Raw genomic sequence first — 22852 nt, forward strand, 5'->3', positions numbered from 1 at the left:
TTTACACACTGTCTTCATAACACATTAAACACCTTTTTCCTGCATTTGAATGTTTCTTCACAAAGGAAAAACTACAGAAAACATTTCCTTTTGCTCTTCTTCTCTTGGCTTCATATCTTCAAGCACAGGCTTTACTCAAAAAAGCAAAGGCTTGTGAAGAAACATTTAATAACTGATGGTATTTGTGTGCTTCACAAATTCTAGCACTGATCAAGCCAGTTATGTTGTTGTTTGAGCAATGCACAATTGCTGTCTACAGACACTACAGGTAGCTAATCGGTCTTTACAAACTTGACCAAAACCAATTAGATTTAGGAAAGTCTTCTATTCATTCCAAAGATTTTCTCCAAATTAGGAAATAAGTTATTCAATTACAATTTGTTGCCTTTATTTAAAGTCACTTTCTAATCTAGCACGGGATTAATGCAGCCAGCATCACTTCAGACTTTTCAAAGATTTTCTCTGATTTCGTAATTGAGATCATGACACACTCAAACTGCAAATGCACACTCAAGTACACCAAAGCTGCAGTCAGTCAGTTGGTTTTAGTAAAGCAGCTAAATGTCCAATCTCTTAAAATGCTGGTAGCATTTTATCAATGTTCAAATACAAAATACTTACTACTCCTGCCAATGGATAGCAAGCAAAATCTACCCACTTCAGAATTTTACACTTCCCCTTTCAATTTCAATCTTACACTATTTATTTCTTCAAATTTTTGTGCTGCAAATGCATGAATATTAGTACACCGTTACTTTCGATGTTTCATGCACCTTTTAGATAGAACAACTGAGCTCACAATCAACCACATCTGCTTTTCTAATGCTAGGTTTTATATTAAGACAAATTTAGAAGCACCGATTAATAAAATCCCCTGTTCAGGAAGCTCTGGATATTGAGGGTTGGAGCTGTGTCTGTAGGTTGTCTGTCTTTTCAATTTTACTAATATATTTGTCTGCATATATATTTTTGTTTTTCATATAGGAGTCAGTGCAAGAGCAAGGAAAATTTAATTGTACTACTTGCTACATAAACCTGAATGGCACAGTAGTACAGGAAGTTTATAGCACTGGAAAGCACACAATTACCAGAGATTTGCTTTCTGAGGACACAATAGATATTTGCCCGGTTGACTTTCATTTTAAACACGCCATGAGAGATGCTGAAGCAAACCTGTTTTATAACCCTGGGAATGAAGGAGAGTACACCCCTAGTCTGAAGTCTCACTACTTTTTAGAATACAAGTTGCTCAAATGAAGTAATTTTCTATTTATAACAAAACTAGGAAAGCCCAAACCCAACTTTCACTTAACCATACAAAAGAAGTACAACCCCAACACCCATCCTTTGGCAGAGGTAGCACAGAGGAGTTGGGACTCGCTGAAGATCCTGGGATATGTCTTACCTGGAGATTTTAGTTCCATTCACAAACCCACATGCTTAGTGAACACAGTACAAAATATTAAGTCTTTCTGTTGTTTTCTCTTTTAGCAAAACATGGAATAGTTGGCTACAAACTTTATGCCTCAAGTACATGAACAGCAAAATAAAAGATCTGGATGGAAATGGGGCAAAGTGGAGAGAAAAATGTCAGTTTTCAAGTAAGGATTTTCAACATCTTTGAAACTTGACCACATGCAATTAGTGTCTCCATCAGCTGGGCAGTTCAGGACAGAGGCAGATAAACAGTATAAAAACAACTGTGTCCCTCTAAACTACTACTCCTGCTTGGAGTAGTAGCCAAAAAAGCTGAAGTTTCTGTGTGACAAAGCTACAAGTGGGTCACTGTGCTAATGAGCTAGGTAGCTCAACATCACCTGATCTGCAAGACACCCACAGCAGCCCAAAAGAAGCAGAAACCACTTCAACCATTCATCAGAACAATTCCTTCAGAGCTCACTTTGAGGCACTTCATATGCAGTATGCACCAAACTATCTCATTTGTATCTTCTCACACATGCACCCACCACCATGTGAAGACTTGACAGAACATTATTACACTGCAGATCTTGCGATAAAAGTTACATCCTGAACATTTTCAAGGTAGAGTTCAAATGTGAGCTTGCCTGCAGTATTGGTTGTCAAAGAGTTACTGTGAGAAGAATGCAAACTGCAACAGTTTACACTACAATGTAAGTGAAATGTTTCACTTTAGTCCAAAGTGCAAAAATAAATACTATTTTTCCTTAAAAGGTGCTATCAGTAGTTAAGTCTCAGAGAACTGTTCCACCTAGACCCACTTATTAAATACTAAGAAGCTTTTTACCTAAGGAAATTCTAAGGATAATATGCTGTACAGTTACCTCTGCTACCTTATACAGCTCTGACCACCCAATTTAGCTGAAAATACCTCTATTATAGCAGACGACAGCACAGCACCCATTCTGCTCTCTAAGAGCACAGTGCATGAGGATGTGAGGGCATCCACATATTGCTGGTTACATTTTTGGTTTTGCCTAGTTCACCCTGCAGATGATTTTTGGTCACTTAAAAGCTAATTTGATCTTGTACTATTGATAGCATTTTTTTGCTCATTCTTGAGTTGTCCATTAGGTGTAGCAGCACTTTTGTAGTCATTGTCAGGTGCTTTTATCACTAAGAGTCTGAAAGGTTCAGTTGTTTTCCGAAGTCTCTGAACAACAACGGCGTTTTGCAACTTGGCTTCCTCAAGTGTGAGTGTCTCGTCCTGCAGCTCTCGAAAAGGAAGAGAGGTTGTCAGCGTGAAGGGAACACTTCCCTCAGATCCTTGATACTTTGTTATGAAGTCTCTGACATGGCTGATTCTGAGAAAAGAGTAAGAAAAACTTCACATTAGAGTTTTGGCACTGCAATCCCCACACACGTGCATAACACAGCCACCATGGAACAGGAATGAAACACCACTGCATGGAATGCCTGACAGCACAGAACTGGAGCAATACAGATGAGGTGGCATCCTGAAATGCCTGATCCACTTGGAGGCAAGGACCAAGGTCTGCATGCTCTGAGTAGTCCCACGGGGACAAGCATGTGTATCTTATTCTGAGCACTCAAATGCACCACTGTGGCTCAGATGGTAGTTATACAAACCTACCATTTCCTAACCAGCTGGTGGAGCTCTTACCTGAGGGTTCTGTAGCCAAGAGCTAGAATAAAGATGCCTCCAGTGTGTGGTTCATGTATCGGAACCATAATAAAAATAAAGAAAAAGGGATTGCAAAACCTATTTGGACAGCTGACACATTGACTAGGTCTAACTATAGTCCCATCCCCCCAAAGCAGGGGCATGGTGAATTCACTACAGATTCAATCTGCTTATGAAGAACCTTGCAACAACTGAGCAAGACAGAAGTTTTGCTGTGGAAGAATCAGGATCGACTCATTTAATTAGAAAATGAAGATGAGAAGATACATCTGTATGAATAAAATTAACATAGTGTCAATGCCCATTCTCTGGTCCTGAGGCCAACTGGCAGACTGGCTGCTGGCAAATTCCTAAATTCATCCTTCCTCTCCCCCATGCACAGGGTCTCCCATGAGGTTCACTGTCTCCTGGGAACGGTCCAGGACCTGAGCTAACAGCAGAACCATGGATGGCTAGGTATTGACTGAGGAAGTGCTGGCTGGCTTGGGGCAATGCCATCCTAACAGTTTAGCAGCACAGATACCCCAGAGTTTCCATGCCTTAGCCACACTCACCAGGACAGACACAGCCTGAAAAACAAAAACTAATTCCTGTGCACGCAGACCTCAACACAGAGACACTGCTTGGTCTTATAAGTCAAGAGCCTGAAAAACCTCAAGCAGGACTAAATTTTTGATTGGACATTTACAGGTGTCTACATGCATTATATCAAATTTCATTGGGTTCCAAGAGCAACTCAGGCAATTAGCCACCAGCTCTCTGCTTCAGGGTGAACATACCCTGGCTCCATACCTGATGCTCCAGGGTCACACAAACTTAGTAAGTGCTGAAGAGGGGATAGAGCTCAATCCAGGACACAGCTCTGTGTGCTATTCCTACAGGTCTGCTCTCCTAGATGCTGCACTCTCATGTTTCAATTCCCCACAGTGCAACACTACAATGCCTCCTGTGCTTCTGCTCCCATCTTTCACCAGTAATCAACTCATATCTAAGTAGGCAGTTACTGTGGCACCTACACAATCTAACTGCAAAAACTAAAAGTGATCAATTTACCCAGACACTGGGTAATATGCTACATATGTGCTACATGCTATTAACCTATACCTTAGCTGACAAATAGCTGACTGTCTCGTGCACTGAAAGGAGTGCTGTGTATACAATCATCACTTCTAAGGACATGTGCTCTAAAAGGATTTCCCTCTGGTTCTTATCAGGTGATACACAAGTACTGTGTACAGCACAAATGTGCTGGTCTTGTGGTGAGAGAATATGTTATGATAGAATATTTATTGCATAGTACTTCAAAAAGAGCATTACACCAGTAAAGCTGTTTTTCTGCTTATCTCAGACGTTTTTTTCCTCTCAAAAGCACTTAGCAGCTGTTCAAACGGCTATTTACTATGAAGACAAAAAGCCTCTAAATATACTTAAGTGTGTAGGACCTCGAATCATTGAGATATGAAGCCCTTCAATGAAGTATTTATAATTAAAAGAGCAATTTACCCTTCAGCAGTACATCACAACAGTGTTTCAGTACATATCCCAGGCTACTAACAGTAATAAATTAGTACAAGTCAAAGAAAACACTACAGTCATTAACCTTCAACAGCTGAGCTTTCCTTCTGACCAGCCACAGACATTCACAGTTTATCTTGACAGCAGCCTGGGTTGTATTAAATCTGTGATACCTTTAAATTGCTTCACAGAGAAGCACAGGCAACATATCCTTTCCACATGACATGACTGTACAGTACTGCAGTAATTTCTCAAATTTGGATTTGAGAAAGGTCTCTAAAGACAGTAGCTCTACAATTTAATGGTAAGGTGTTAATCCCACTTTCTCAAAGCTCCTGCATACATGCACTGTGCTGACACCTGACATCATCCTCCTTTCTAAGCCTCTCTGGGAACCATAAATTTTATTAATTAAGAATTAATTAATACACACACTGTGTGTATTCTGTTCTGTCCATGTTGACATGCAGGGGATGAATCTCCCTGCCCAGTGTACTAACTCCAGCCCTCCCCAGAGGTTTCTCTGGCTTAACTCTAAGTCCCTTTTTCGAGCTCTCACATGTGATGCTGCCTATGCCCAATGACCTGCAGGCTTTTTACAAAGCCATTTGTTCCTGATGTAGCTGTTTCGTGAGAGAGCTATCATGTTAAAAGCTATTTCTTCTAGTAATGAGCAATATGTACACCTTAACTTTCACTAACCTGCAAAGAGCTCCTACAGTTTCCTCAGATTTTCCTTTACACTCAGTTATGAACTGACTTCTAACAGTTCACATTTCTCTTATGCTCTCTTGTCAGCTATAAGATTTCTCAAAATTTCAGAGGTTTTCCAGATACACCTGAAGAGCAGTACAATGCTAAGTGAACTGAGGAGGTAGATTAGTCATAAAAATTAAAGACTTAAATGTACAGGCATTAAGACAAATAGTTTAGATGCCAATATATATGACAGTGGTTAAATAAATCTTACCTGTGAGAAACATTGAATTTCTGAATTATCCTTTCCCCATCAGCTAACCAGATCTGGACATTGGTGATAGGCTCCAAATCATTCAAGGGTACTAAAGGCAGGTGTCTTTTGTCATCAGGTCCTGGATGATCATCTCTTGCTTTAGAGATTATCTTTGGAGTAGCACTGAAAAGAAAAGCCACATGAGGTTATGGCTTCTGTGTTCATGTGCAAGCTCAAACTTTCCCCCAGACCTCTGTTTCTGGAGCTTTCTACCCCGTAGCAGAGTGCACTGATGACTTTTTATTTTAACAAATATAGAACACTAACATAAATATCAGCTTTTTTCTTTCTTCCTTATTTTTTTCCTACACATATGCCATTATTTTCCCTTAAAGACTAAAACACGCTAAAGAATTTCAGTTTGCTTGTGTTTAACATTTTTTTAAGATGGAAAGGAACTTTAAATACCAGAGAATTATATATGAATATACAAGAGACAAAACTGTCTGAAGAGTCTTCATGCATTTCTGTACTCTAATCACACAGGTGAAACTTTAAAGGGGTTGAGTATTGAATTTGCATACTCAAAGTTAATTTTTAGCGTAATGTGATTACAGTAATTCAATTTATCTGAATGTTGTTAGCCTTGATTTAGACTCTAGCATCATCTATCTCAGCTTAGAAGAATTACTCATCTATCAGAAAAAATTGACTTAATGTGAAAAATCCAGACTGATGCACACAGCAGTTGGATTTTGTTTTCCTAAGGCATTTTCAGCAGCTGACTGAACCAGAGGGGCAAAGATTCATAAAATGACTTGACAGACTACACGGACCTCAGCCCAAGTGAATGGTCTTAAAATACAAACAATAAAAAAAAACTGCTGGCAAAATGTTTTATGCTGAAGAAATGCCTAGAGCTTAGTGCTTCTTTCATGACTAAGCTTGTTCAGCATGCACAGTTTAAGTCCTCACTGGGCCTGATCCAATGGGCACATTCTCAGCTCCCGTGAGTATAACCAGATGTTTGCTTGCAGAACAATAGCAGTGATTTAAGGAGTTACCATTTCTGCTCTGAGCTCAGCTGTGGTCACAGACTACATCAACACTACATGGCAGTTTGCAGAAAAGCTCTTTGCACAGAAAACTGGTGAGTTACAGTTTCTCGAGAGAGAGAAGTGGGTAACTGATATCCATAGAGTAACAGTCTTAACTATACTGCACACCTGCTCTGCAGACAAACCCCATTTTTACATTCTTGTACCTGTATTAATTTATTCACAAGGCAGAAAAGTCACAGCTAATTTATTATTAGCTAATGACTTAATATGTTCGGGCTAATAACGCTGGAGTCATATTCGCAAGTTTAGTCAGAGGTATTTCAGAAACATTTATTGCCCACTTAAGTGCTGCCCTAACTTCTAGGATATCAGCCAGCAGAGGCACCTTTTTGTATCTTCCACAGAAACTCAGCAAAAAGAATGAGAATCAAGAAATCTCATTTCCAAGTGAGCATTAAGAGATGTTCCCTGTGACTGGAGACAGATAAGAGGTACAGGACTGTTTTGCATTGCACAGAAATCAGCTGGGGCACAAGGACTTGGCACCAACAAATTACAGGATGGACATCTGTAAAATTTTCTGGCATTACGAATACAAGTGATGTACTAGCACCCACCTGCCTCACTATCTCACAAACAACTTCTGTTCATGCTTGACCTCAATATGAAATAAAACTTAATTGCCCTCCAGATCAGGAATAAAAGCTTGAGTACCAGGAAGATAATGTTAAACAGTTTTGCAAGCAGAGAAAAAAAAAAAAAATCAAGTCATACTTCAGTCCAGCAATGCCCAGCTCTTGCTGTCTCCCTGTTTAGTTGCTGGTTCAGACACTGCAGAACTCATGTGAGTGAGCTGCCTCCAGGACAGCAGAGGCTGCAGAGGTGCTCAGCTGTGGCGTCTGGCTCAGGCTGGGCTGGGCTACATCAGTCACAGCTGTAGCTCAGACAACTGCCTTGCATGAACACAGATTTCGGTGTCATTCCCAAACCAACTTCCCCCACAGTCACATCTCCATATGCAGCAGGCACTGGAGGTGATTCTTTCGATAGCAAGTGTGTGTGAGACTGAAGCCAGCACATTAAGTGAAGCTTTAAGAGAAAGTTAGAACATCTGTATCACCAAGATTTAAAGCACTTCTATACGTAAAAACTTTTCTCTTGCAGAAATGACAGATAAAGCCATCTAGTGGTGGGAGCTTTGACTAAAGCCAAAATCCAAGAATCTAAGTCTTATTAGCCTGAGATTGAAGCATTTTTACTCCTTTTAAGACTTATTCCTTTTAAAAGATTATCGACAGAAGATGTAAACTAGAGATCGAAGAGATGCAAGAGCATCCTAACAGTTTCCTGGCAAGAAAAAGCCCAGCAGTTAGGCATCATGCCTTACCCTGACTGATAGTTAGGCAGCTTGACACACAATGCTTTAGCCTAACGAGGTTACAGAGCAAGCTCGCTTTGCTACAAGGCATTTCAGTCAATAGTTTAATTAAGATGTTTCTGAGGCTGTCTCAAAGATGCATAGATTAGCTCAATAGAAAAGTGGGGATGCAAATCTAGTCAATTTCAAACTATGAAATTCAGCTGGACAGTGATAGATAAAACAAAGTATACTCATTAGTTACACAGGTTCATAAGGTACACTGGAAAATTCTGATACATCTTATTTCTCCTATAGAACAAAAAGGCAGAGGATCAAGCTTGTCTGAGCTATATCAACATATACGTTATTTCTAGATCCTCCAACAAAAGTTTTGAGAACTAGTCAATAGACCAATTCATAATGGTTCATCCATTACAAAATCCCTCCACCTGGGAACACTGACAAAATATACAATATTAATTTTATAAGTTTATTTGTTAAGCAGAGGTTTAGCTAGGCTACAAGCCAAAGTAAGCTCTTCAGTCATTTGTCTCTCTCATTTCTGACTAATCATATAAATACAACTGTAGAAAATGACTTCTGTAGCTTAAAACTTGTTCCAGGTCTCAGCCAGCTCTGTTGCTGCCCCACAAAGCCCTTCTGCTGCAAGTGTGGTGTATCCATGCAATGGACATTTATTAATTGCAGAAAGTGAGCACTGCTTTATGGAGTAGGAACACTTACGGCTCATGTTTCCAACATCAACACTAATATTTACTTGCTTGTAAGGAAAAGGCTTTGATAGCACAGCACAGAATAGACAAGCTAGAGTAGGAAAGAAATAAAAAATGCTGAGCAAGTTGTAGAATGTCTCAGTGTACAAGACCAGTCAACTGAAATTCACAGATTAGCATGTTTCTGAAACCTAACTTGCCTACTGGGAAGCAAGATTGTTACTTGCTGTAAGCATGGCAGAGCACAACAAGTGACTGAAAACCCTAGCATTAGCACTGGTTAGCAGCAGAAACCCAGCACACTGAAGATCTTTTTGGTTTTGTTATGAACAGCTCTACTGGTAGATAAAATAAGGTTAAGTTCTTGACCCCTACTTGCTCAGGATTTCCATGCCATCAAAATCAAGTCTAGCAGCATCTCACCTATCTCTCAAGGGAAGGTTTTCCCCATTGTATCTACTCAAGCATGGAGTAACTGAATGTACTACAGAAACAGATGAAACTCATAAAACAGATAACTGCTTCTCTGAGTCAGCCTGGAACCACGCACCCTTCACCTTTATCAGTCTTTTGCTCTGCACACTATCTTATTCCCCTGCCTCAGCTGTTCCTGCCCAGGTCAGGCTTTCCCTCAGCACAAGCTCTGAGCCTTTGCAGCCAAACCCTTCCCACTTAACTGAAACAAGCTGTTCACCTAAGGCTGCACCACAGCTTAGGTACCCCAGCCTGCAGGTCACTCAGCAGTGTCACCTGGTCACTGAACATGTCCTGGTCCCTAGGCTGAAGCCTGCTTTTATAAGCACACAAGTTTTGTATGACAGGGATATGTCAAGCAGATAATGTGGCTGGAGTAAGCAAAAGTCACAGGGATCAAATAAATGAACCCCTGGCTTGTCACCCTACAACAGCCTTCCAAAATACAATAGTTGTTTGGTTGTAAATCAAGTCCAGTTTTAGCATTGGCATGAGTGGCTGACACGCTCCAACTACAAAAAATAGACATGGATCACTGTAGAATGCAAAAATGCCTTTCTGCAATACATGCATGATTAATTACTGAACAATTTTAAGAGAATGCAAAATAACCTCTTACTTCTTCAGTTCTGTTTATGGGATTGTCATACTCCCCCCTCTTCTCAAACTATTGCTAATATAGCTTAAAAAGAGATTATTTTCTCTAAAGTCATGGAATAGAAGAGTGACAGCATTTCAGCTGGAAACAATTCTACTAATATTGAGACCTTGAACAAAGAAAGCTAAAAGCTTCCTGGCTGTATTAACACAGCAACACATCCAGTGGATTGTGGGAGCCAATTATCCACCAAGCTTCATGGAGAGACACCAAGATGCCTGCAGGATGGAGCACTCACACTGTCAGCAGATGCTGGAGGAGAGCAGCTTGTTCAGCCTGTGGAAGAGATGGTGGTGGTTGTGGGGCACCTAAAAGCAGCCTGCCAGGGTCTGCAGGAGGGGGTGATGCTCATTATGGTGGAAATTCCAATGAGAGGCATTCAGATTGGATATAAGGAAAAAATTCTTTCCCATAAGGACAGTCCAGCACTCAAGAAGGCTGCACAACTGCTGCTCTTACGGGATTTCAAGACCAAATTGGATAAAAGCCTGAGTAACCTCATCTGTTCCCACAGATGACCCCACTTTGAGCAGGAGCTTAGATTAGAAAACTCCAGAGATCACTTGCCTCCTGAATTTTGGTCCTTCACCATAGGTATAGTTCCCTTCAGCTACTCAATCATAGATCACATCAGCCTACTCACCTTCCTAATCTGTAACCGTGTCCAGAAAAGGGATGAAACATTGGCTTTTTCGATGACAAATACACCTTATCCTTTTTATCTTCCACTTTCACTTCTACCTCCTCCTTATCAAGAACCTTTTGCAGCTCAAAAGGCAGTTCCCTTAAGAAAAAAAACAAAAGGTCAAAAAAAAGGTACTATACTGTTTTCATAATACAAAATAGACCAATGATTAATACCTGTTCAACATTTGGCCTTTGAAGGATGCTGCTTTTAAAAAGTAACTTCATAAGTATTTACTGAGAGTTAGGTTAAATGCATAGCATACAAATAACTTCAAGTTCCTGAACAGCAAATTAACTAGAAAATATATAATTTTAAAAATCCCTATGATGCAAGTTGTTAAATGATGTTCAAATTTACTCAGCAGTTACCATTCTAAACACCTAATGTGTAGGAAGTTCAGTGCTGCCATACACTGCTGCAAAAGGTTCAATTATTTAATCTCCATAGGGAAAAAAAAAAAGAAAAAGGCTTTTAAAGAGGAAGAACTGAGTTTAGACACAATGCATTTAATGACAAACACAGATCTCAACTTCAAAAAATTATATCATCGCTAACAGCTCCACTCTTTAGTGCAGTAACGTCACCTTGGTAATGCTTTAATTGCATGAAGCAGAATACAACAATGCCTTTGTCTCTGAGCTCTGAGGCAGACCGTACAATTTCGGGTGGTGGGGCTCAGCTGGCACAGGGGCTGTACTAAATGCTTCTCCACCATCAATGATTATGCAGAAACCATCCCATAATTAGCATCTTCACAGGCAAACAGTGGAATAAAAGTGGCAAACTTTTGATGAATGCACACAAAAGGCTTTAAACAGTGCAGTTAATTGCTGTTGCAACTAACATAGGTGACAGACATACAAGAGAAATAGTGTAAAATTAGTATTTTTGGTGGCCTAGCAAAATATGGAAAACAAAAATATAATGACTTAGTAATTTCACATGCTTGATAAGGAGGTATTAAATTACATTATCCATAAAATTATATTCTCCTCTCCATTTGTAAGGGGTGAAGAAACAGACTACAAACTAAAGGCTCAAAATAATACTGGTTAGTATGGTCAAACTCCTTTTTTAAACCAACAACTGCAAACAGTAGAAGAAATCAGGGCAGCATGTAAACTTTTAATACAGGGAAAAATAAAAGATGGCTATTAACACAGGAATTTATGTAAGATTGTTATATTTACACAACAGCAAGTTTGCACTTGGAAAAATGTCAGAACTTTAAGACTGATCAGAGTTGCTTGATGCTACATAGAACATCTGTATGTTCTTTAAGGCTTTTCATCAACAAAAGGAAAACAAAGATCATAAAACCAGAAATGCTCAACCTCTTGTGCATTGAGTTCATTAGTCAAAATACCATTTGATCTGTAGCTCTTATTGGGCACTGATTTATTCTTTATTTCATTGTGCACCTGCTGTGCCCCCTGCCAACACTGGCTTTTATCTATTCATCGGCAACTGTACAACTACTGCCACTGAGAGCTGTGTTAAACCTGTTGATGTTCCAACAGCCATTAGCACTGCAGGAACAAGACTGGCAGGGCCTGTGCTCCTACAGGGACACTGCAGTGCAGCAAAGCCACGTAAAAAATTTAGAGCATAAGCTAAGTGCTACCCAAAGCACATTAACTCAGGCTGGTTAAGAACACAAAACTCGCTTACCCCTTTTTAATGGACTCCAAGAACTGCTGGTTCGCAACATCAGCGTAGTTCCGAAGTTCGCCGTCATTTACCGTAAACCCATTTTTCCAAAGTTTAATGATTACATCAACCTACAGAGTAAGAACAATTCTCATTATAGCACTGATGAAAAAGAAGCTTGGTATATCCACATACCCTGTGATTATAAATCATCCACTTCATGGACTAAAAATACTGAGAGCAGGCTCACTGTAATCTGCCTTGGCCCCATGCCAACAGGCACAGCAACTGCAAGGGGTAAGTGACATTTCTAAGTATCTTGTGTCAATCAGGGTTATAAACAAACCTTCCCCAAATCATTTAGGCTTCCTAGATCAAGAACACTCCTTCAATTCAGCAGAGGAAAAAAAATAAAAAAGAGCTGGACTACCCCAGCCAGCTGCAACTCTTCAAGAGCTAATTTGAGAGCATACATGCCTGGTGTTGGAACACCAAGTGCCAGAATAGTCCAGCTGGGGATTTATTAGGGTAAAGCCTTGTTCCAATCATTCAGGAGGATTTTCTCAAAGTAAAGGCATTGAGATGATGCATGCAGAAGCATTTCACTCAGGAAATGAAGCAAGTATCAGAAAATTTACTTTCAGACAGTCATACACTTATGTTACCCTGGAATTCCTGGGTGTATTCAAAACCTTGGTGGTTAGGGGAATGAAAAAATAAAATTCTCAGTAATTCCTTAACTTTGCCAAAAATCATCTACTACTCCAACTTATAACCATTGCAATATTTACTGAAATCTCTCCAATTGTAAGATGGATATTTGAGATTGTATTTTCCTATTAATGCACCATGCTATTGAAGGAAGCATTTGGTTATCGAGGTCTGATCCCTGCAGTAACACTGTCTTGGCAGATACTTGGCCACAGATGAGGCCACAAATGCAGAATTCACCTCAGCTGAAAATTGTTTGAATGAGGCTTGATAGTACCTGACAAGTTTGGGTTTTTTTTTTTTTTTTTTCCAGTTTGACTTGTCAGGTGATTGCTACATAAATAAACAGCAAGTGCAAACTGCTGAATAGAATTCCTTGTCTCTCCATTGGGTGATCTGTCAAAAGAAGTAGACAGCACTCAGCAAGATTAGATTCCATCAAAAACTCTTGTGTCTCATGGCACCAATGCATATGGAAAGAGTTCTAATTTTGGGAAGGCTCCTCTACAGTGAGCCAGAATGCAAATTTAACATGGACTAATTATTCCACACCAACTTCCCATTTAAGCATTGACATAACTAATGCCATGGAACACTATTTCAGGACTGCAATTTAAGATATTGCTCTTGACATTTCATTTCTTCCAGGGTCAATTAAGGATCTATGAACATAATTTCTAGCAATGCCCACCCCAAATTTCTTCTTGTCATCTTTGTTCTACATGGCCTTTTCTCCCTCCCCTTATCAGTCACTGATGAGTAACAGAAAAACATGAAAAGGACAGACTCACTGAGATACAAACCCACACTGAACATCCCACTACAACCATAATTATATGAATAAGACCAAATGAAAAATATTTGGGCTATGCCTCTGCATGAAAAGGCTGCAGCTCCTTAAATAACTTCTTATGTAACAGTACTTGTCATTCCTTGAACCCCTGCTCACCTCACTCTCCTTCCTAATAAAGCAAAAGAGCATTACCCAATGCCAGCATCAGTTCTAGAATGACTCCAAACCGACTATAAAGCAGTGAGAGCCAAAAGCCCAGCAGCAAAGGCCTGGCTGACTGGGAGATGGGAGGCTGTTCCTACAGCTTTCTGAATTCTGTGTGCATTTTTTTAACTGATGTACTGGAAAAGACTGCTGGACTTCTGTTATCTGTTTTCCAGAATAGTCTTGGAGTGCTGTTACAACAAATATGACTATTTTTTTCTTCACTGCCTACCTCGTTCTTGACTGTAGTTGGGGGCACACACACAGCACCAACTTTCTGAGCTTCTTCAAAAAGGTTATCTACAAAGTAGTCACAGTTTTGTTCTGTACCATTCAAAATCTGATCATCAGTTCCTGATTTACACACCCTGCAGAACAAAGACAGAAGCAAAAATGACTACTCAGAGAACATATTAGAAGACAAGAAGGTACCTCAAAATCTCAGTACCAATAAGTATAGAAGGCACACTCCCCTGCACCCAACTTCCTCAGTTTACTGAGTACAAAGCATCAGGTCAACTTCACATTGTGCCTTTTCTATAAACTTCTTACCAATCTCTAACTGCAACAGTTTGGACTTCAAAAGCACAAGCTGAAGAACATAATCGGAAAAGATGAACTAATCTATGCAAAGCTTCTAAACTTGGTCTCAGAGCCAGGAATGCAAGTTAAATTATTCATACTTTAACCATCATACACCTAGCTGCACACCAATGAAAGGCTTTCCTTAAAGCAATTCTGTGATACAAGCTTGGGTTCCTTTGCCATAAATTTTAAAGAATACAAGAAAATTGCCCTAGGATTTACTCATCAACCCCAGCTTGAATCTCCCCATTCCTAGCACCATCCCAGAACCACCATTACTGTTTTGGAAAGTGCATTAGGGAAACTCAAGTAACGCAACACCCCTGGAATGCACTGAAGAAATACAATGGAAGCCTTCAACACTGTGGAGACTGCCAGGGTATTAAAAAAGATGCATCAACCACATCTTTTTATAGAACATTGTATATGTGACAGCTGTTTGTTAGATTTTCACCAATCAATATGCACAAATATGCAACCTGAATGATTATCTCAGTATAGGTTCTTTGCATAGTAAGAAGATTATGCAGCTTTTCGTAAACATTGCAGGAGTTACTCCTATGGGAGATTCAGAAAAGTCTATTTTAAGCAATTCAGAAAATAAAAATCCCAGCTCTTGAAAAATTATCCAATTTTACATAAAACTCTGCATTGAATTCAAGAGCAGCAATACATACTGGAATACTAATTAGATACATTTGCATAAAATTGAATTGTTTGCAGTGCACCTATGCAACACTAAGAATCCCTGGAGATTAACATCTTAAACAAAAGAAAACCTCAATAACTTTAAAGAACAATTTTCAAAAGTATGCTGTCTGCATTTTAGTTTTCTAATAGAACAAAAGAAACTTGAAGCATTAATGTAGGTATTCACGATGCTTTACCTCAGAAACAGAACTGGAAAGCAAACACCTCCACATCAGATGCAGAGCTGCACAGTGAGTTAGCAATTTGAAAGTCTGCCTTGCTATTTTAAATTAAAATATTTACACAGCTTCTTGCATCTAGGAAACATTTCAGGTATATGAAAAATCTTTCAGCAAAACAACAGGATTTTTTTGAAACTTTCAGTATATGTGAACAGATGAATACAGTAAAAATACTGTATTTTAGAATTTAACAAAGTTTGAAAAGTAATGACAGGACACACAAACAGCAGTGGGAAAAGAAGACAAAAAATGAGGAGAACTGGCACCTACCATTCTTTCTTTACAGTTTTGATATTGTCCATGTCTTTCATTCTGGTGCTTCCCCTAATTACAAAGAGAAAATGGTTTAAAACCAAAACCAAACAAAAGGCTTATCACACTTTGGCTCTTTTTGTAGCTGAAGCACTCTTTATATTTTTTCCTGTGTTGATAATACATTTAACCAGAAACCTCAACCTTGCCCCCCACCAAGTCTCCAGATGGTTCTTTGTTTTCCTGCAGTTTCTAATTTAATGACACATGAACCACACATCTGTTCCAGACGTTCAGGAGCAAGGTTACTTTTTCATAAATGTACAAAATACATTTCACAATAATAACAGTGTGATGTGAAAATACATGCCCAAGAGAAATCACAATCCTTTCCTGAGTGGCATGGTTTAAACTTCCCTGATTTTACACAGCTTTTTGAGATGGTTGCAGAAAAACTGCACTGCCACTGCAGGCATTTGAGTGACCTTCACCTTAACTGTGCATTACTTAAAAGGGGCAAGATTTGTCAGGTTACCCTTCCTACCTTACCTCAAGACATTGCTGCAGAGCAACTCAGAAACTGTGAATTATCATTTCTGGCCTACTGTCAGCTGGCATGAAAATCCTGGATTTGTAAGTACTAAATATGATAGAGGATTAGTCTGCTGAGTCAAAAAAAAAAAAAAAAAGAAGAATCCCACACTGATCTCATTACAGTCACTTTTGAATGCTCTGAAGAAAGTCACAAAAAGCCAGAAAGTTCCAAAAACGCCCTTAAAAAATAAAATCACTACAATTGGAAAAACCCACAGGAAAACAGAATTTTTCAGTAGCAACTGTGTTCAGAGAGTTATCCCTGACAACCACTGGTTACACAGATGATGATCTGCTCCTGGCAGGTTCAGGACTAAGTTATGACATTATGTGTGGCATCAAACTAAGCAGTGACAGCCATCACACTCCTGACCAAAGCAGTATGCACAACACCACTAATATGAATTTTACGTGTTTGTGATCTAATTTAACAAGATGTGGAGTTTAGGGGAAAACAACATCCACTGCAGCACAAATAAAAAATAAAAATAAAAACAAATAAAACAAACCACCACAAAATGAAACCCACCACATGCAGTACTAATTCATGCTCCTTGGTACTTGAACACTGGTATTCTTTCAACTTGAAAGTTAAAATCCATGTGCCATACATGATGTAGAAAAATATATAAGCCTCCAAAAAAACCCTACACCAGTCAACCTTAAATTTAACTGGTGCTGTTGCGCATTAAGTCAAAACATATTTTGCACACCTCTGACATGTCACACAAGATGAGGTATAATCTCTTTTTTTCCCCTTACAAATGTTCTGCCAGAGCCCTGCATCTATCAGGCAAGCCTGTGCTGGTGCATGATGATGATATATGCATATCTGTTTGTTGTTCTTGGAACTCCGTATTGCACTTGGGAAAAAAAGAACTCTCAGTATCAAGTGAGCAGAGTGAATTTGGAATGCTTAAAAAGTGTAATTTTTTTTCAAACTTCTCTCAAATTCAGTTTTAACACTCTGGCATGTAGGAGGTTTTTTTTTTTTTTTTTTTTTTTGCATTTAGCCCAAAGTAATTCTTTGTGGTTTGTGTTAATGTGCTTATCTTCTAATCTTTCACTCCAGTAGGCTACTCCCCAAAGCAACAAGAGCCACCTCCTGCCATCTGCTTTTGTTGATCCTCTGTGACTTGTCATCAGAGCTGTTAAAAAGAAACAGACACAATGAAGCAGCTCTTCAAATTAGCTCTTTGGCTACATTAGACTGGCCTCCATCGCGCATGAATAGTATTCAAAACTGGTCAGCTGTGAAAGCTGCTGTTCCTTCTACAGTACAGCAGCAATTACACTTAGAAGAAATGTTTGTGTTAATCTCTCTACGTGAAGAATCATCCTGTACAGCATATTGATGTTTATTATGGCCAAAAGCTGTTAGAACAGAGCCATCAGAACGCACTGCAAGCACTTTAGCTCAGCATGCCAACCCAGCCAGCACAAACCACCTCCTCCCACCAACTTCTGACAGACATCCCTGGCTGCTGTTTAAAATGTTAACAACTTTTGTACGTAATTTTTGCGTCAGTGGCAAAAAGTACCTCAGAACTGAACTACCACCTCCAGAACCTAAATTTAAAACATGGGAGAAGCTGCAAATGTCAGCAGCCCACCACAGCTACATCTATTAACTGGGGTTAGGATACTCCTGGCCATTCCCATACAGCCCCAGGGGTTTCCAGCCCCACCAAGATGAGCCATTGACCCAGCAGTGGCCTTTCACAGCCAGGGTTTCCAAACGGGCAGCCCTCAATAGGAATATTTTTTCTGGCAAATAATTTTATGGTCAATACTTTTGTCTGTACACTTCCAGTTATTTTAACACAAGAGAAACAAAACAGAAACTATCTGTGAGGTTTTCCTTGCTGTGAAGGGCAGAAATACCCACAGAAGCACCTGCAGCCCCCTCCCCCGAAAGCCTGCTAACCCCTTACTAACTTTGGCAGAACAAACTCTCCAGCTGTGAGCTGCTCACAGCACAGCACAGAAATTACAGCTGAAAATTGCACTGTACCGTGCCACAGAGAGACGGGAGGCTACAGAGAAATGGCAAGTACAAATGAATAGCGAGATGAGCATCAAACCTAATGGCCTGAACGTGACTGATGTGCTCAGGTACAAACCACAGCATTCATGCTTCCTCTCCAGCTGGCTAAAGGAGCTGTGCACTCAGAAAGAAACCTGTCCACAACCTTGATGTCCAGGTGTTAGAAAGATAAATTACTTGTCTGTAGAATAGTCTTGTTAAGTTTTAGGACTTGATGTGCTTCAACGATCTCAGACCTAAAGGGGAGAAGGCTAAACAAATCTTGGGATGAAGGATATACCACTGATGGTGGACACAAAGAATGCACAATTTACAGGCCACAAGGACATTGGGCAGAACTTCCAGAACGATAAGGAAGAAACTAATAAAGTCAGCTCAGCAACTGTGCTGAAATCACTTCTAAGTGATTAACAGGTAATTTCGGCAGGGCAAATCATGACAAGCAACTTATAGATCACCAACTCAAGAAAACCACCTACCTAACAGAAGACCGAGCACGCAGACTACTTAGCATGAGAAGTACGGGAATAATTTAACTAATAAAGACAGAATAGTCACTAATAAGAGAACTATGCAAACTTGTAGCCAGTGAACATTAAAGTCTATGTTTGCTAACATGTATAAAGAGCGAGAAGTTCTGATAGTCGTGCGAGCTTTGTGGATTTACCACGCAGCCCTTCTTTCGGCTCAGAACCGCAAATAAATCAAGTACCTTGGCTCTGTGTGTGGATTAGCCTCATGCACAGCAGGTCAAAGAACCAATTTTGGGACAACCCCGCGGCTGCGACACCTGAACTCACCCGCACCCCGAGAGCCAGGCCGGGCACACGCTCCGCGCCTCCCGCCGCTGCCAAACCAGCCCGCCAGGAGGTATTTTTAGGCGATGAGGCAATACCACGGTACCGACGCGGAGGCAGATCGCCCGGGGAGGGGCCAGGCCGAGCCCCCCGAGGGTCGCGCCTGCTGCGGGACGCGGCCGATTCGGAGCAGGGCGGAGGCAGCGGGGAGGCTCAGCCCGCCCGCCCCAGGGACGGCCGCGGGCAAAGTCTGAGCGCCGGCAGGAGCCGAGGGAGCGCCGGCTCTGCGGAACGCGCTGCCCCTGCCCAGCCTGTCCCCGCAGCGAACTCACTCACCCGCCCGTCCCGCAGCGCCCAGCCCGGGACCGCCCGCCCGCCGCGGAACTCCTCGGTGTCCCGCCTTGAGCGGCGCAGGCGCGGCGGCGCCGGGCGGGGCGGGCAGAGCTCCGCCCCGGTGCTGCGGGGCAGCGAAGGGGTGTCCGTGAGGATCGATACCCGCTGTGCGGGGGGAAACGCGGCTTCCCCGGGGATGGCCCTGCACTGTGTTGCTCTGTCCTGTCCTCCGGGGAGAGGCGAGGGCTGGCGTATTTGCGGCTCGCCGTGAACCCCCTTTACGAGCCGGAACCCCCGCGTCGCTGCGGCGGTACCTGGGCAGGACCTGGCGCAGCACGGCAGAAATAAACATCCCTACCCGGCCTGAGACTGCGAAGGCAGCTCTGTCCCGACTGCGGAACAAAGGACACGGCCTGCGTGTCCGTCTGTCAAGCCGCGGCACTTACAGCAGGGGGGAACGGTGCCTGTGTTTGGGCACCTGGCCGGCCCCGCGGAGCCGGCGGGAGCAGCCGCGCGCTGAGCCCTTTGGAGAGCGGGCATGGCTCATGGCGCGGCGAGCGCGAATTACGGGCCGGTGTTGACACAGTGAAAAGGAGTCAGCCGAGGCCTCGCACCGAGGACAAAAGAGCGGCGCGCTGTCTGGGAAGCAGAGCTCCCGAAGGCGAATCAAACGGGAAAATGGGATGGGATCCTCGGGGAAGGAAGGACTGAGCCGAGTTCTCTGCGCTGTGTTGGGCCTTGGGGAAGCCGCTCTGTGCGGGACGAGGAGGTCCCGGGGTGGGTGCGAGGAGCTATGCAAGTATCCAAGGCCAACACCGCGGAGAAGCTGCCAGCCCCTGGAAACACACACGGAGCAGAGTGAACGCATCCCTTGCGCCTGCGGGCTGTTTAATAAGGGCTGGGTTTTTCTCCCCCCACCAATAATTAGCGATGCGCTGTAAAACATTTAGAATTAACCTAAACTGAACAGCCACAACTATCTAATTCACACTAATTAATGGGAAATCCACTGCGAATTTACAAGTGCGATCAAAGGTAATTCTGAAAGCAGAGGTAATACTTCATTGAGTGTCGTCTTCACGTGGGACACGTTTCTGCAATCCCTTAATCACAACAATTAAAATCACATTGTTCAGAAATATTAAAATAAGATGCTTAGTCTCAAAGTTCAGTGATGGGTGAGTAACAGAAGTAAAATCTGACACTTGACAGCTATAATTTATTTCTCTTTATAATGCACGTCACAATGCACTGATCCTTTTGAAGGCAGTTTGGATTAATTGTTACATTTTAACTGGATGAGATCTAATTAGAGCTCCTACTTATGAATCTTCAGGGAAGATAGTAAGAAATTTGCCTTTTGTTTCCGTTAAAATACATGGAGTCTTATATTTCAAAACACGGACTGCAGAGATTCTATTCTCCCTGGTTTTGTTTAATGTTTAAAATAGATTGACATTTTAGAATAGAAGATACTTCTTTGTTACAAGGGTTACTGATTCTATTAAACAGGTTTTATATATTTAGAACTTAAACTTAGATATCATGACTGTAGAAAAGTCAAGGAATTTACAAAACCCTAAGCTAAAACATCGGAAAGTTGTTTTGCAGTGCTGGACTGTTTTAAATTTTCTTTCACTATTTGAAGTACACTATCTCCATTTCATTAAACACACAAGTTCATTAATATGCTTAACCTTTTCCTGGGGGTCCTTTCAGCAACAACTTGACAGACCCAAAGGTAAGCATAGAAGGAGGTGAGGTTGGACTTACCTGGTGTAATGGTGCAGGTGTCCTGGCTGCAATCACTTATTGATTTAGAAGATTAGGTTTATTACGGGAAATCAGAGTACAGCTGGAGACATGCTGACCTACTGCAATAGGAATCAGTGTCCTAGTGAATTTGGTTTCTTAAAAGCTCTTCTAAGTAGTGCTGTTCTCTCTTAGGAGTCAAACTGTTGACAAAGCATAGGAGTAACAAAAATCTTAAGAAAGAACTGCAACTCTTGTATAATGTAAAAAATATTTCCTTTAAAGCTGAAAATTTTCAAGTTAGAATGTTGTTACAATCAAGACATCACTAAAATCCTTTTAGACTCTGTGCGTTTAATACAGCTTATTCTCTGGCAGTACACTAGATGAACAGAAGCAAATGGTCCTTTTCTTACCGTGTGGTGAATAGAAGCAAACAGCCCAGACTGTGTCTGCTGAAAAACCTCTAACAGGGTATTCATGAGATGAATACAACCATCTCATGCCCCTTTGTCAGGAGAGATCAGATGCAGTGGCGTGGAAGATAGTGACAACCCCCAGATTTGTTTTATAACGTAGGAGTGAATCTCAGTGTTGACAAAGTAGAGCAGGGTTTTAGCTGTCACCGCCAGACCTGTCAAGGTCACAGAAGAACCAGCACACACAGGGCATCTAAAAACAAGCAGAAAATTAATTTTAAAGGGATATTTTTAAACCTTATATTTAACAAGGTTAGCCTATGCCAGAGGACACTGTCAGCTACCTATAATTAAAGATCAGCCGTATTGATTGACCTTAACTTGAGAGAGGAGCTGTTGCCTGAAGCCTTTTGTAAGTGTGTGCACGCGGAGTAGGAACACACTGTGAGGAACTGGGACTGCAAAATAAATAGGAGAACAGGGTCTGGTTATCCTGCAAATGGCAATTCCACTGACTAAGACAGCACATTCCTCTGCATAGGATGAATGGTCCTTGAAGGAATGTTAAACCTTCCAGGCTGCCACACAGAGGGAAGTAGCTTAAGGAACCAATGCTTCTAGGAAGTCAGCTGTGCACTGGAAAAGCAAGTCATTGTTTCATGGGTGAATCAGCATTCATGACAATCATGCATTGAAAGAAGTATCCACACATTGCTGGACTCTTGGACTGTAAGTACACAAGAAAATGGAATATAGCTTCAATTTTAAAATAAGTGTGAAATGCATAAGCCCATGAAAAGTCAAGGCAGCCTGAGCAACTCTTTGTACCAGATAACACACATTTGAAAATAATGTATTGGAATTGTCAAAGACACTTTTAAGTGAAACTAAAATGATGACATGGTAGTGTATTTTATGAACTTGTTCTTGGACTTGTAACAAAAAAAACACACTTCGAAACCTAAGATTGTGTGTGAGGACTAGAGAGATTTATGAACCAATAATGTTTTTGATGGACTTGCCATGTGATCCTAATCAAGTCATTATGCATTTGTCTGGTGCTGAAGCTTATCTACACACGTGTTCATAAATGCCTATTTTTATTGTGAGCATTTTAGGACAGAGTCTGGTTTTTACTACAAAGCTATACATCACCCAGCATAGTAACAGGCTGGTGGTGCTACTTTCATATGATTAATGATCATAAGCACCAAAGT

General features: G+C 41.1%; 1 protein-coding gene across 3 annotated transcripts; it reads right to left on the minus strand.

The window, feature by feature from the left end:
* Positions 1-1462: 1462 nt before the first annotated feature.
* Positions 1463-21393, minus strand: UBXN2A (UBX domain protein 2A). 3 transcript variants are annotated; one of them, XM_068183342.1, is made up of 7 exons: positions 21238-21393; positions 15712-15765; positions 14157-14292; positions 12238-12347; positions 10522-10662; positions 5610-5774; positions 1463-2783 (listed from the first exon to the last, which is right to left on the minus strand). In XM_068183342.1, the coding sequence occupies exons 2-7, from the start codon at positions 15750-15752 to the stop codon at positions 2495-2497; spliced, it is 882 nt and encodes a 293-aa protein (XP_068039443.1). In that variant the 5' UTR covers positions 15753-15765; positions 21238-21393; the 3' UTR covers positions 1463-2494. The 3 variants fall into 3 exon arrangements, with proteins under 3 accessions (XP_068039443.1, XP_068039441.1, XP_068039442.1); XM_068183340.1 differs by lacking the exon at positions 21238-21393 and adding an exon at positions 19468-19564; XM_068183341.1 differs by lacking the exon at positions 21238-21393 and adding an exon at positions 19135-19276.
* Between the last annotated feature and the right edge of the window lie 1459 nt (positions 21394-22852).

Source organism: Anomalospiza imberbis, chromosome 3 (assembly GCF_031753505.1).
Source record: "Anomalospiza imberbis isolate Cuckoo-Finch-1a 21T00152 chromosome 3, ASM3175350v1, whole genome shotgun sequence".
Lineage (NCBI taxonomy): Eukaryota > Metazoa > Chordata > Aves > Passeriformes > Viduidae > Anomalospiza > Anomalospiza imberbis.

Excerpts from the sequence above, each read along its gene's own strand:
- UBXN2A (XM_068183342.1), bottom strand. The coding sequence starts at position 15,752 with ATGAAAGACATGGACAATATCAAAACTGTAAAGAAAGAATG. Across the intron at positions 14,293-15,711 it reads AAAACTGTAAAGAAAGAATG|GGTGTGTAAATCAGGAACTG; the intron begins GTAGGTGCCAGT and ends TTTGTTCTGCAG. Across the intron at positions 12,348-14,156 it reads CAACTACAGTCAAGAACGAG|GTTGATGTAATCATTAAACT; the intron begins GTAGGCAGTGAA and ends CTTACTCTGTAG.